This window comes from Poecilia formosa, unplaced genomic scaffold, assembly GCF_000485575.1.
Source record: "Poecilia formosa unplaced genomic scaffold, Poecilia_formosa-5.1.2 Scaffold67, whole genome shotgun sequence".
In the NCBI taxonomy this organism is placed as follows: Eukaryota; Metazoa; Chordata; class Actinopteri; order Cyprinodontiformes; family Poeciliidae; genus Poecilia; species Poecilia formosa.
This window is the reverse complement of record NW_006800006.1, coordinates 1418861-1432181: the sequence shown is the minus strand read 5'-3', so window position 1 is coordinate 1432181 and position 13321 is coordinate 1418861. Positions and strand designations below refer to the sequence as shown.

Below are 13321 nucleotides of genomic sequence, written 5' to 3'. Positions count from 1 at the left end.
GGATTAAACTCTGAAATTCTGTGACGTCTACACTTGTTTTCTGTGTGGTTTCACTTCGGCCCGCCGGGAGAACCTGGGATCCGTGAGAGGAAGATAGAGCCAGAGATTTTCCAAAATTTATTATAACCTAAAATCGTCTTCAACACCATGTACCCAAACACGTTACAAACAATCACACTTGCACACACATTGCTGAGACATTTTTTGAACTTTGTGCTGCAGACATCTGTGCCAGCGTCATTCTGCCTCACTGATTGGATTCCCAATTACACGCTAGAGTAGCACTGCTCTGATGACTCCAAATCCGGGCCACACGGAACGAGTCAAACTCTCGGGCAGTGAAAAATGAATGATTCTTTGGAGAAACATGTGAAGTGCCAGAGCTCCTGGCTTTCAAATTAGATTAGCGTGTAATCAAGGAGGAAGTGGGCCACGGCAGCCAGCTGTGCAGGAGCTCCTCCTGCTCCCACAATGCAGCAGTGACAGTTTCATGGACTTTAAGAGTGAGGGTGGGATGGCGGCCACATGACGCTTCCTGACAAAATTAATAAGTTCAGCTCAAGTCCGTGTGTCGGCTGGTCCTCTGGGATTTTGAAGACATATCTGTGAGCTGACAGTCATGAGTGAACTTTGGTGTTTTCCTGCTCCTGCAGGAGTCTTCCATTATTCAAATGAATTAAATTAAAAGGAAATGGAAGTTTTAAATCCCCCTGTGTTCTGCTTTTAATGTAATTTTTCACGTGTTGCATAATTTAGAGCGGAGTATAGATTTTTCTATAAAAGAAGTTTCCTCATAATCCTCACAAATATTGACTTTCACATCCTGCTGGGATTTTTCTGGAGGAGTTAAAGCCAAAGCCATGGTCTTATATTGACTTTGGGTTTTGTATTTTAAAGTGTTATTTAACCAGGAAGTAGAAATCTCCTGAGAATACAACAGTGTTCTGGCCAAGAAATTCAGCTGTTGTCAGTAGAGAGAAAGAATATGCCCCCAAATACAACACAATGTATCCTAAATGAAATACTGAGATTATGTAAAACTACGTATTTGCAACTAAAATGACTTTTCTGTCATTGTGGCTCTTAAGTTTATCGTTTGTATATTTACTCACACTGATGGACACATTCTGAATTCTCATTCTAAATGCAATGAATACAGAATTTTCACTTCATATTTACTTTAGATTGTAGAATAAAAATCAAATGTCAGTCAATTCTGATGAACTGATGAAAAGTCTTCCTCTTTAGATGTTCATTTTTGTTTAAAGAAAGATGTATAGAAACTTTATTTCAGACTCAAGGTCCAACTAAAACAAGAAACAAAACAAAAAAACATGTAGGCATATATATCAATATCTACAATTATTTAGAAATCAAATAAAATAAGATAAAATGTAATCACAGACAACTATACCAGTGTTTCCACATGTGTGAATGGTATTGTGTTGAGATCAATTTAAGGCAATGATAGTTTTATTCTCAGATTTATTCAAACGATATATAAACTTAAACATCAGACTGCTAAGCACTGTGCAGAGTGTGTACTCCAGCACTCTCCATCCGGTTATGCTAATACTTCAGCTATGGTGCTAGAGCTAATCATCTATCAGCCAATCAAAGGAGACATCGGCGTCTTATTCAGCCGTTGGAGTGACAAGCCCCATAAACTTGAAAGTGGCTATGTGTGCAGCATCTTTGGGAAATTGTAGTCTGTGATTTTACAGAAGAGCTTTTTATGAACTGCGATGCTGTGAGAGCTCTGGTGGAACCAGCTGCACGTTGTCTAAAAACTTAAAACAAACTCTTTCCCCGAATATTTCCTGTTGTCTTCTTTGTCGTCTCTGCCAGCAGTAACATCCGGTTGTTGGTGAATTGTGTGATGCAAAGTAGTGTTTACAGTTTTCTACTTCGACATGGCTGGAAAAACCACCTAATCCAAGCGCAAAACCTTTTTATTGAAAACATGAGTTTCTTCAAAATTGGTGTGTTTACATTGGGAAAATGTATTTTTGTAATTTCAATTTGACCTACTTCCATATCAGGTGAATAGTTGCTCTTTAGGGGTTGCCTCCCGGGGGGTGCTGTGGCTTCCAGGAACCGATGCCGCTCTGGCTACTGGATGCTGTCAGATATATGCGCTTTCAATTACACATAAATCATTAGCACAAACATCTACTGCACACACACACACACACACACACACACACACACACACACACACACTTGCTCTACTAACACACGCTACCTCACACACATCCACATTTACATCACCCAGACTCCAATGGTCATAGAGCTTCATATTTCATTATGTTACTTTGATGCCATAGTAACCCTGATTTATAAAAGTCAATCATGCAATTAGCATCTATCAAAAGGTAACCTTGGCATAATTTTTAGCGGTAAAACATAAACCTACTTGCTTTGAATCCAAGTCAACATATTTGATTTTCTAGGAATGAAGTCATAAATTGACCTCATTATAAAAACACTTCAGTAGTTTTATTTTGATTGCAGAACTAGTTTCCACTGCTCACGTCTCTCTACACCGAGTTGTGATTATATCTTCACCCAACTGCTTTAAGCTGTACATTATCAAGTTAGTGGGGAAAAACATGTGCATGTTATTGGTCTAATGGGGTAGAAAACTGTTCAAGTATGTCCTCCAAACGAAGTCTGAGAGGTTTTGCTAACAAATCAGTGGGGAAAAAATAAAAAGTATTACAGTGGTTTTATTTGGATAATGAAGTAACACTCCAGGAGTTGGGGTCATGCGTTTAGCGTGCAACAAAATTGTATTCCTTGCTAACACACTTTTACTGAGAATAACAATTTTCCATCTTGAAGTCTCCAAGCAGCAAGTGGGTTTCTCTTTCACTACAGATCTATAATTCAAAGACGGAGACATGTCCATCCTAACGCGGTTTAATGAAGCAGTGAAACTGAATGACTCATGATGCCGAAGCACTTTGCGCCTGTTTTCAGTCTGAGATGGACGTGTTGAATCAGATCCTTCACCACCCGAACAGCGACCTTGACATTTACAGGTGAACATGCCTCAGAGTGCTCTCACAGCAAATAGAAACCCACCGGATGGGTGAAAAACAGACAGTTTATTTCTCATGAATAGATGCTAGTTTCTCTAGTACATGTGTTCTCAATGATACTGCCCTTGGCCTGTTTGATCTAAACCAGGGGTGTCAAACTCATTTTCATTTTGGGCCATATCAAGATCACAAAGTGCCAGTTGTGGCTGAATTTATTGACAAAAGTAGCCAAACTAAGGAACATTTTAAATTCAAAAACCATTTTTGCTGCTAAATCATTGAGTAAATAGACATATGAGCTCAACCTCAAAGATATTTGTTGTTTTGAATTTGTTATTTAGATCATTGCACCATCATATATTGGTGCAAAGTTCTATTTTCTCCATTCAGCTTTCAAGTGTTTCAGGAACTCTTGATCATCCTTTTAAAAAAAAATCCTTCCTTAGACATATAGACGCTAACGCTAGAATGGAAACGTCTGTCATGCTGTTACTTGTTTAACATTGATATGCTAAAGTAGGTTAGTTTAGACCTGATTAGCTTCGCTGACAGACTAACTCTTTTTAGCACAACTTGAAGACAACAGCAGTCTTTCCCAGCATGCCATTTTGAAGCACAAAGTTACCCCCTGTGGGTTGAGAGAAGCAGCTTTGTCATCCATCGTTTGTGCGTCAAATTTACGGGCATATCAGAAACGAGCAAATACAAAGGCTCCCGTCAGAACAATGTAAAGAAAAAATATTCCATTTTTACTTTAAACAATGCTAATGAGTTAATAAATCCTGGACCTATTTATAATTACATAATACTCAACATCTTTTCATGTTGATGAAATTTGGCACTGTACATAAAGAAATTGCTTTGTTTTGATTGATGAAATAATATTTAAGCACGCAACTATTATCTCGAAGGTTGTTGTGGCGGATTGGCTTTGCCGCAAGTTCCACACGTGATCTAAATCATCCAGCTGCAGCTCTGGATTTATGTGTGGATGGATAGTTCTTATTATGGCCTGTCATAATCCTGCCATGTTACAGCAGAACCATGTGACGAATGAATGATTGTCATTCTTCTAGATTTCAAGCCTTTTATTTCTTCATTTAAAACTTTATGATGTAAAATGCTGCCACTAATAGCAAGGTTAGCTGTGCTCATTAAATAAAAAGTGCTGTGTCATTGCTGTTGAGATGAATTCTCTTTTGTCTTTCAGCAGAAGTCATGAGTAGATTTGTCTTCAACAAGAGCCAAGTCTGTGGCAAATTTGCACTTTTATTAAGCTGTTACCGTTTGAAACCAGAATTCATTAACTTTTGCCTGTCTTGATGTGGATTGAGACGGCATGGCTGTGGTCTGATATCTTTGGAATCTGAAGGAGCAGAGCTCACGCTTCATTAAGGAGCCATCAATTAAAAGGACAGGACAGCTCACCCTCCGCCCGGTAGATTCACATTCTGCTCGGCTCTGTGCTCGGTCTGCCATTTCTTCCTCATCTCCTTCCATTTGGTATGGACGGCTTCGGTTTAGCTGTAGAACAAAAACGGGAAAGGTTGTGCAACACTCTGACTATTCATCTGTCCCTACATCCCTCCTTTCTTCGCCGATTCTCTTTTGCTCTGATTTTCCACGTCATTCTCCGCAAGGTTCTACAGATTCATTCCAGTGGAACAGCATTTCCTCTTTCTAAGACGCCTTCCTCTTCACCTCTTTCATCTCTTTATGTTTCATGAATTCCAAGCAGCCCCTGTATTCTTTGGCATTCAGACGTTACTCATTCGTGAGCATTCATTTCGGTTCAGCATTTACATACTCCACTTGTCAGTGTTTGACAGTCGTGTTTGGAAAGAGGCAAATTAGGTTTGACTGGAAAAGACAAGTCGCAGAACAAAGACTCGACATCGCTGTTGCTGCCATGAAAGTAGCAGAAAACATTTAGTGTCTCGACTCGATACTTTTTTCTGTTTTGCTAATCGAGAACCACTTGATCACGCTGCTCATTTGCGATCCATGATATTTTCTTATCTCCTTTATTGCTGCAGGACATTTTCCAGAGTATTATTTTAATACCGTACATCTGTCAACATTGTTGACTGACAGTTCGAAGCACAGCAGACTTCAGTTCTCCACCTCATTCTGAAATCTCCTCAGAGCTACAAATCTTCTGTTTGACATTTACCTGCAGCTGTTTTTCAGCCCGTAGTTTGTGTATGAGGCAAATGTCACTTCCCAGTTAACAGAACACGGTAGCACATGGTTTTCTGAGTCTGAAGTATTTACTGATGTAGAAACGGGGAGTGCTGGCCACATCAGCGCTCTGAGAGTTTATTTATTTATTTATTTATTTTGAAGGGGTCATGGCCTCTCTGCATCAGCCATCTTTGCTGCTCGCTTTCCCCAGACACAAGCTGTCTCCAGGACTTCCTCCTCCTACCTTCCTACTGTCAGCCTCTCACTGTTGCAAGGACAGGAGCACTCAGGCAGAGAATGAATGCTCAGCTCTAATTACACATTAAATCACTTTTATTAAGGCAGGTTTGATGTTTTCATTTTATGCTTTCAGCTCTATCGTTTGGTTGGTTTGGTCATGTTGCTATAGCTTCATTTAAGTTTGAAATTTGAGGACTATTTTCAAATCTAGAACTAATATTTACCCTGAATGTTGAAGACTTTTTTTTGACTCAAATAACCAAATTGTTGACAACGATGCTCAGGATGGTTCTGTCCCACAGAGAAGCACAGAACTTTGTGAAACTTTTACTGCTAAGATTAGATTTTCATTTTTTTTATACTTTATAAAAAGTCCTAATAAGTATCATTCAGAGATGAAAAAAGTTTGGGTCATTTTATACAGTGTGTGCATTTTAAGTATGCATTTAGAATTTAAAATGAACAATTAATCAATTAATCACATGGGAATTTAAAATGAGCTTGATAATTTCCATTCTGATGATTAATACTTGTTCAAGGAAATTTTATTTTACAGAGATGCCATGAAGTATTTTATTCATGGTTTTGGTTACAAGTGCTTTTTTTTTTATCACCGTTTTAGTTTTTTATTGTCTTTGGTCATTGTGTTTTATTTTGGATAGTTAAAATATCTCACAATTTCAGTGGTAAGTGTTCTTTACGAAATTAAAGTTTATTTGCCCTTTAGAGGCTGAAGTTGGATATTATAAACCATTACCAATATATTATTGGAAAATGGTCTCAAAAAACAATATTATCATTTATCGCAATAATTATGAGGACAATTTGTTGTCTATCAAAGTTTGTAATTGTGACAGGCCTGGTAATCATAACGCTTCTTGCTCTACATAGAAAAGGGAAAATAAAGGCCAATATCAGTGATATATTGGCTTCACATAAGTACATAGTTATATGACCATCATGCTTGCTGTACATCAGTTGCTCCAAATGTATTCTTGAATGGTAAATGGACTGAACTTTCTGATCATTTTGACCACTCAAAGTGCTTCACACTAGAGTCACATTCACCCATTCACTCACAAACACACACATTTATACACTTGAGGCAATTTGAGGTTAGGTGCCTTCCCCAGGGGCACATGGACATGTGGCAGGAGGATGCTGGAAACGAACTTACAGCCTTCAGATCATAAGACATTGCATTTCTGAATAAAAAGAGGCTGGCAGATTTCAGCCAGTTTCATGTTCATACCAGCTGTTTTGCATTAGTTTGGTATGGAATAGTTAGTTATTCAATCTTTTTATCTTCTTACTAATGAAAGCAGTATAAAGTTATGCACTCACTGGTTTCTAAATGAAAGTGGTGACTCCCTTGCATAAAGTATGTACCATTGCAGATTGGTAAAAATACATCCATTTCTTATTTTGAAGGGGTTAGAGCTGTGAACCTCAATGAGCGTTGACTTAAATATTGTCTCTATAATTACTGTTAGTCAGACAATAGAAATTGAATTCTAAGTATTTCTATGAAAATGATGCACAGACATTCACTACTGCATTTCTATGAAGAAAAACTGTGATAAGAACAAAGTCATTTACACACAGATTGGAACTGACCTGTAAGACCTCCACACCAATAGGAACTGAAACTGGAAAGGCATTAAAAAGCATGTAAAACATCACGTTCTGCATGTATAAATCATAAACTGGCACTGATGTTTGAATAAAAGAACTTCTACAAATGTTTCGTAATCCAAAAGATTTTTCTCGTTTTCCCTAATCGAAATCTTCAACAAATCGGATTTGCCTGAGATAAATAGGAATTCAGATTGAACAGAAATACAATGTTGTTACTGTATGAACAGATGTGCTCTGTGTGCAAACATGGCCTCGGAGACTCCCTCCTTGTCTAGTCCAATAACCCGCCATGCAACGTACAGCTAACATTACTGGCGACAGCATCAGAGATTCTATTAGAGCTCACAAATGATGTTCATTATGGAGCATGTTCTTACTCTGCCCTCAGCAAATAATGGAGTTGCTTCCTGCGTGGGGGGCTGCAAATAGGTTGTCACGGGCAACGTGCATAACTGGGACAGGGATACCAATACTATGAAAATCTAAGCCAAAAGAATGACTTTAGATCCCCTTTATAAGAAATTATAGTTCATTATTTTTTTTTCTATGCTTTTTAAGAATGTAATATGTGTCAATTAAGAAGAAATAGCAACAGCATGATTATGGAGTGAATATTTTAAACTGTCTTTAGCATTTTATTTCAGATGTTGGCATGATTAACACAGTTAGCAGTTACCTGGCATGTAAACATGTACCTTGATAATATAACGGGGCTAAATGATGTGGCTGGAAAACGTATCACAGTATAACGTTTTCATGTCAGTTTATTGATAATTATTAGTTTTTTTATTTTAAATGTCTGAAATATTGCCAAACTGATCCCATGTTATCCACTGTTGATATTGCTCATGTGTCTATTGCAATATATGCTATTGATTTATTACCCAGTCCTACTTCATAGTTACCTTGATGCTTCTATAAATAAATTTTTTTTACTTAGATTGAAATATCTTCTTCAGCTGTTTGTGCTTCCTGAAGTCATTTCGTCTCACTGATGGCTAACAGAGTCGTCTTCCTGTGGTAACAACTTCCTCACAGAGTACTATTCATATGACGACCCCAGAAGGGTCAAATAAAAAGCAACACCACAACAGCATAATAAATAATCTAAGGATAAAAGAGGCTGGATGATTCATTTTGTAGGTTGTGCCTTTGATTTCTTGCTGGAAGGCTTCAGGCGGCTCTGTAAGCAAAGGTTTATAATTAACCACATTCGTCATATTAAACACGCTGTAATCAGCATCAAATCGACTGTGCCAACCCGAACAGATTGGCAGGAAAAGGAGAGGAGGGAGCGGACGGGGAGAGGAGGAGGGGGGAGGTGGATTGTACTTTTGCATTTCAGCCAAATTCGCCTTCGCTATGTTTCAGGATCCTTCTGCAAGCTTCCCCGCTGTAGAGGCGGCCCAGACAGTAAAAACCAAGTGTTGTAGCATCTGATGAGTTTTAACTGTATGCTGGCTGTTGTGTTTGTAGTTTGTTTGTTTGTTGTTTTTTTTAAACTGCTTTTATGGGCCTATAAATTCACCATGGAAATCTTCCCCTGTCTGTTTGATCTACATCCACAGGCAAACAGACGTGCCCTCCAGAGAAATTTGACTGCGGGGGATCCACCAACAAGTGTGTCTCGTTGTCATGGAGATGTGATGGGGAGAAAGACTGCGAGAACGGGGCAGACGAGGAGGACTGTGCATCTGGTGAGCTTTGTATAAAGTCGCCTTCCTAGAAGCAAATGACTTCTTTTTTTTTCCTGTTACAGATGATCACATTTCAGGAGACATTCTGATAAATACCTGCAACATTCACGGTTTACAAGTGAATAAATAAGAAGTGCAGATGAACTTTTAGATCTGAAAAGGTTTTATTGTCTTCGGTTTTATCATTTAGAAGTTCAGCGCATTAAAGCACAGCAGGAAAGTCACTGTATATTCCGACGGATTCGAAGTGATTCCAGATTTAAGCTACCAGCGCTTGACAGCAGAGTCCCTCTTTGATGTAAAATGATCTATGGTGTGAAACATCAGATACGGGGGACTTCCCGGTGATACCAGGAGGATTTCTACAGTTCTTAAACTCTCCATGAAGCTCTTAGAGCCATCAAATATGAAGGCACCTTAGACACAGCCAATCACGTGACTCGCACGTATGGTAGCCCCTTCCCCCAAATCGCTTCGGGGACCATCCTTGGCCTACTTCTGAGGAGCCGTGAAGAATATGCTCGCTTTCCTCTTCACGTCAGGAAAAATGTGATTGAGGCAATAAATCAGAACGTGTTCTGAGTTGAAAGCTGAGGAAATGGCACATTTTTAAAAAACATCTCTGAAATGTCCCAATATGCTTAGTGTCGTGTGAATTTTCATCAAAGCAAGAAGCTGCATATGATGGAATCAGTGTGAGTCAGAAAAAGTACATTAAAAGCACATGTTCTATTTAAACTCACCCTATTAAAGACGGCTTCATTATTATATAACAATAATTAGGTCTGTCACAATAGGCAATAAATAAAATAATCGTGTGATGAATTAAACCGAGGTGAATAATTTCCTTTTGCATGATTTATCAATTTTCTCTTTTCTGTGTTTTTACCAAAAGCTAGATGACAAAGTCTTCAGTTTGGTCTCAAATAGCCTCTTTTTTTTTTTAGGCCATTTCTTAAAAAAGACTAAATAATTCATTTTATTTATTGTTTTTGTTTTTTTGTTTATTTATTTTAGATATTTAAAATGTCTTCCAGTTCCAGTGTTAAAAGTTCATAAGGAAGTCATTTTGTTTTAAACGTTCATTTAGACGCCTCCCTCTCTGGAGGTGCTACGGTGGCGCAGCTGTAGAGCGCAACCCATGTCACAACCCCAGCCCTCCATGTGGCCGTCGCAGGTTTGAGTCCCGGCCTGATGACGTTTGCTGCATGACTTCCACCTCTCTCATTACCCTCTTTCCTGTCTGACCACTCTCAAATAAAGACAACTAGAGCCAACAAGAAAAATAGAAACCTCCCTCTCCATCTGTTTCTACTTGTGACAAGGCAACATATGAGCGACCAGCATAATTCATGTGAAACTTTGAGCTAGCATGGCCTAACGACGCAAAAACTTTGAAAACTTTTCAGTTTTATCACGTTAACGTTGACAGCCCTAGTAATTATCATTGTGTACTCATTCTGGAGCAGCTGTTAGCAACTCTATTGACTTTCAGTCCACTACCTTTTTAGCTTAGATGTCTTTTCACTGCGCTGCTCATTGAGACCCAGTCTAGCCTGGACTAATCCAGCTCTCATTCTAATGTCGGTATTGATGTGGCAGCCTTAAACCTCTCAGCGGTGACACGGGAGGGGGCAGGCAGCAGGATGTCGTCCACCCGGCCAAAGACTCAAATCCCCGCGGGGACAAATGGCGCCAAGCGTAACCCGCTGAGAGAGAGAGGCTGGTTGTAGCATTAGCAAGGAACGGGGATGATGGCATCACAAATTAGACCTATTAAATGCTCCTCAGAGCAGTTTATCTGAAGAGTGACTGGGCTCAGTACCAGCCTGGAAGAGGACGTCTGAAACAAGGATTAGAAGCTTTTAACTGTGTCTGTAGATCAAATCTGGAGCTGCAAAGCATTGATTTTGTTTTCCCCTACTGTGTCTACGCTCCAGCTCAGTGATCTGAAAAAATGTCAAATTCTAACGGCCGTACTCATCAAAAATCAGAAGGTAGTTCTAACTTAGCTGTCATACATCTTTGGTAAAAAAAAATATAAAAAAATTAATAAACAGAAAAGTTAAACCAAGACTTCAGACAAAACCAAACTTTTATTTTCCTTTGTGAAAGCGATGAGTTTTCTTCACTGCTGTATGTAATACAGAAAACTTTTCCAAATGTTGCACAGCCGTTCAACTGATATAAACATTTGTGTAAGTGGTCTAAGCTCAGGCACAGAAGTAAAAATTGTTGTGGATACACAGATAAGTCTGTAAAAAAATCATGCAGAAATTCCAGAAAGCGTGAACCGAAACATGAAGACGGCTTCGTTTGATGTTTCACGAAGCCTCTTAAGTTGTGAATTTGTTTTTTTGTTTAATTAAGAACTGAAAACCGAATGGTGTTAAATATGACTGATTACTGTGCTGACAAATGGAATAAAGACACGTTGATGTTAAACATTAAACCTGTCCAGTCTGTTCAGCTTGAATGTTTGACAAGCAACAGAGACAAAAGACATGACATGATATGATAAATTAAAATGAGCCTGAGCATCATCGTTAATGATATGCTAATATTATCAATATTACTATTCTTAATATTGTTCAAAACAGGACATCTGAAAAATGCTGCAAACATTTAAACCCTCTTTTTTTCTTGTTTTTAACAAAAGTCCTGACTGGAACTTTTGCCCGCTTTCCTCAATTTTTTAATTTTCTTAATGTAATTTTGCTTGCAGAGACTTCATAATTCTTTTGTTGTTGTTGTTGTTTTGTTTAGTTTATTTTGGATATTTATAAATGTTTCCAGTTCCAGCATTAACTGTTCCTTAGAAATGAAAGTTTTTGTTTTTTATCTTTGTACTTTGATTAATATGCCATTACTATCATATATAGTTAAAAATGGTTTATCGCAATCATTTCTGGGATGATTTGTCTTTCAGCAAATTTAGTTATTGTGACAGGCTCAGCCTCCTGGAAATGTTGGGGGTGGTGGAAGAGCTAAAAGGCGGCAGCAGCAGCAGCAATGTGACACATTCTGCAGGATGATTCAGAAAGCTTAAACAAACCATTCAAATTGGTGAGGTATGTTCATGCGTTCTGTGGCGTGGATGGGCGATCACGTGTGAAGTCAACTCTCTGCCTAAACTAGCTCGCAGGCGTCGCCTCATTTCACGTCATTTTCATTAAAGTGAAATTGTCATTTGTTCCACAAGAATCTTAATTTCCAACCACAGTTACGCTCCCATGCAGCTGCAGCACCCCTGCTGCTCGAAACGACATTGAGCCTTGGCTTAAGTGTTCTACTGTCATGTTTTGCAGCATGTCGAAAATTATTTACCAGATATCAATTTTTGCCAAGACGATTACGAATTGTTAGTATATCTTCAGTGTTTTCTTTTATAATCAGATACAAAAATATGTCTGTATGTTTCATTAAGTGTTTTATCAAAATGCTGCTGCAAATCAACTTCATCTGTTCTTCTGGCAAACTGATTATAGTGAAGGGCTATTATTAGATATTGTCTACATTAATAAATAGGAGTGTAATATTCATTAAAATAAGGGAGGACGGTAATCTTTATCATGTGGATTTTATTCTTTTTATGAAGTTTTTTGTTTTGCTTTTTTTTACTATGATTTTGAAGAAGAAGGTAAACTATTATCTATCTATATTTAGTAGCTTGCACCAATATTTTAAGGAACATGGTTGTTGAATGTTGGAGAACGCACAATAAAATTTTTTAATGTCAAGCCGATACATTTTCAGGATTAGAGAAATTTATTCGGTTTCAGTCAAATGATGTAGACTTAGTTTAGTCTATGGTTAGTTTTTTTTTTTTTGCAGGAATTGCTAGGTGTTTCTTTACAATCTCAATGCTATTTCTTTTTATTTCACATTTGTAAGTTTCACTTACTATTGACTTTGTTAGAAAACATCATATATGGTATTGTCCAAAGGATTTACTCATCTAAATCATTAAATCCGCCCATTCTCAGAGTTTAGATCCAGTCATTCTTTGTACTTTTCAAATAAAAAGAAAATAAATTAAAAAAAATTCTTAGATGCTATTACAGTGACTAGGCATTAAAAGTGCAAAATCTCACACACTTACAAATTATTCACCAATAATTACCATCAAAAAATGGCTCGCTGACCTAATGTAAACAAAAAACACCAATAGCATTTAAAACATGAGCAAACACATTTGTTGCTGAGGCACAGATTTCTGGAAGCATTAAATATCACAGTAAATTTCCTCCTATGATAGAGGAAATTTATCATATTTAACATATTTTGCTTACTCTGAGCAAAATATGTTCGGCTCAATAGAATTTGAACATTAATACGTTTGCAAGTAGATTCTCGTCTGAATGTTTACACCCTGAAAACCCGCAGACTTTATTCTTTATTAATATCAGATTGTGTGTAGAAGAGGCTGTATGTCTTGTGTAGGTAAATGAATCTGCAGATTTCATGCATTTACCCTGCAGGTGTGCTCCACTGTAGAAACGATAAGAGCTTTTTCTA

The 13321-nt window shown here is 37.9% G+C and overlaps 1 protein-coding gene across 3 annotated transcripts in view; it reads left to right on the top strand.

Moving 5' to 3' along the window:
• Positions 1–13321, top strand: part of LOC103140012 (low-density lipoprotein receptor-related protein 8) — a 96019-nt gene that overhangs the window by 36040 nt on the left and 46658 nt on the right. For all 3 annotated transcript variants that reach the window (XM_007554925.2, XM_007554926.2, XM_007554924.2), the window contains exon 4: positions 8675–8803. In XM_007554925.2, the coding sequence (XP_007554987.1) occupies positions 8675–8803 (129 nt within the window). The remainder of the gene's footprint in view (positions 1–8674; positions 8804–13321) is intronic.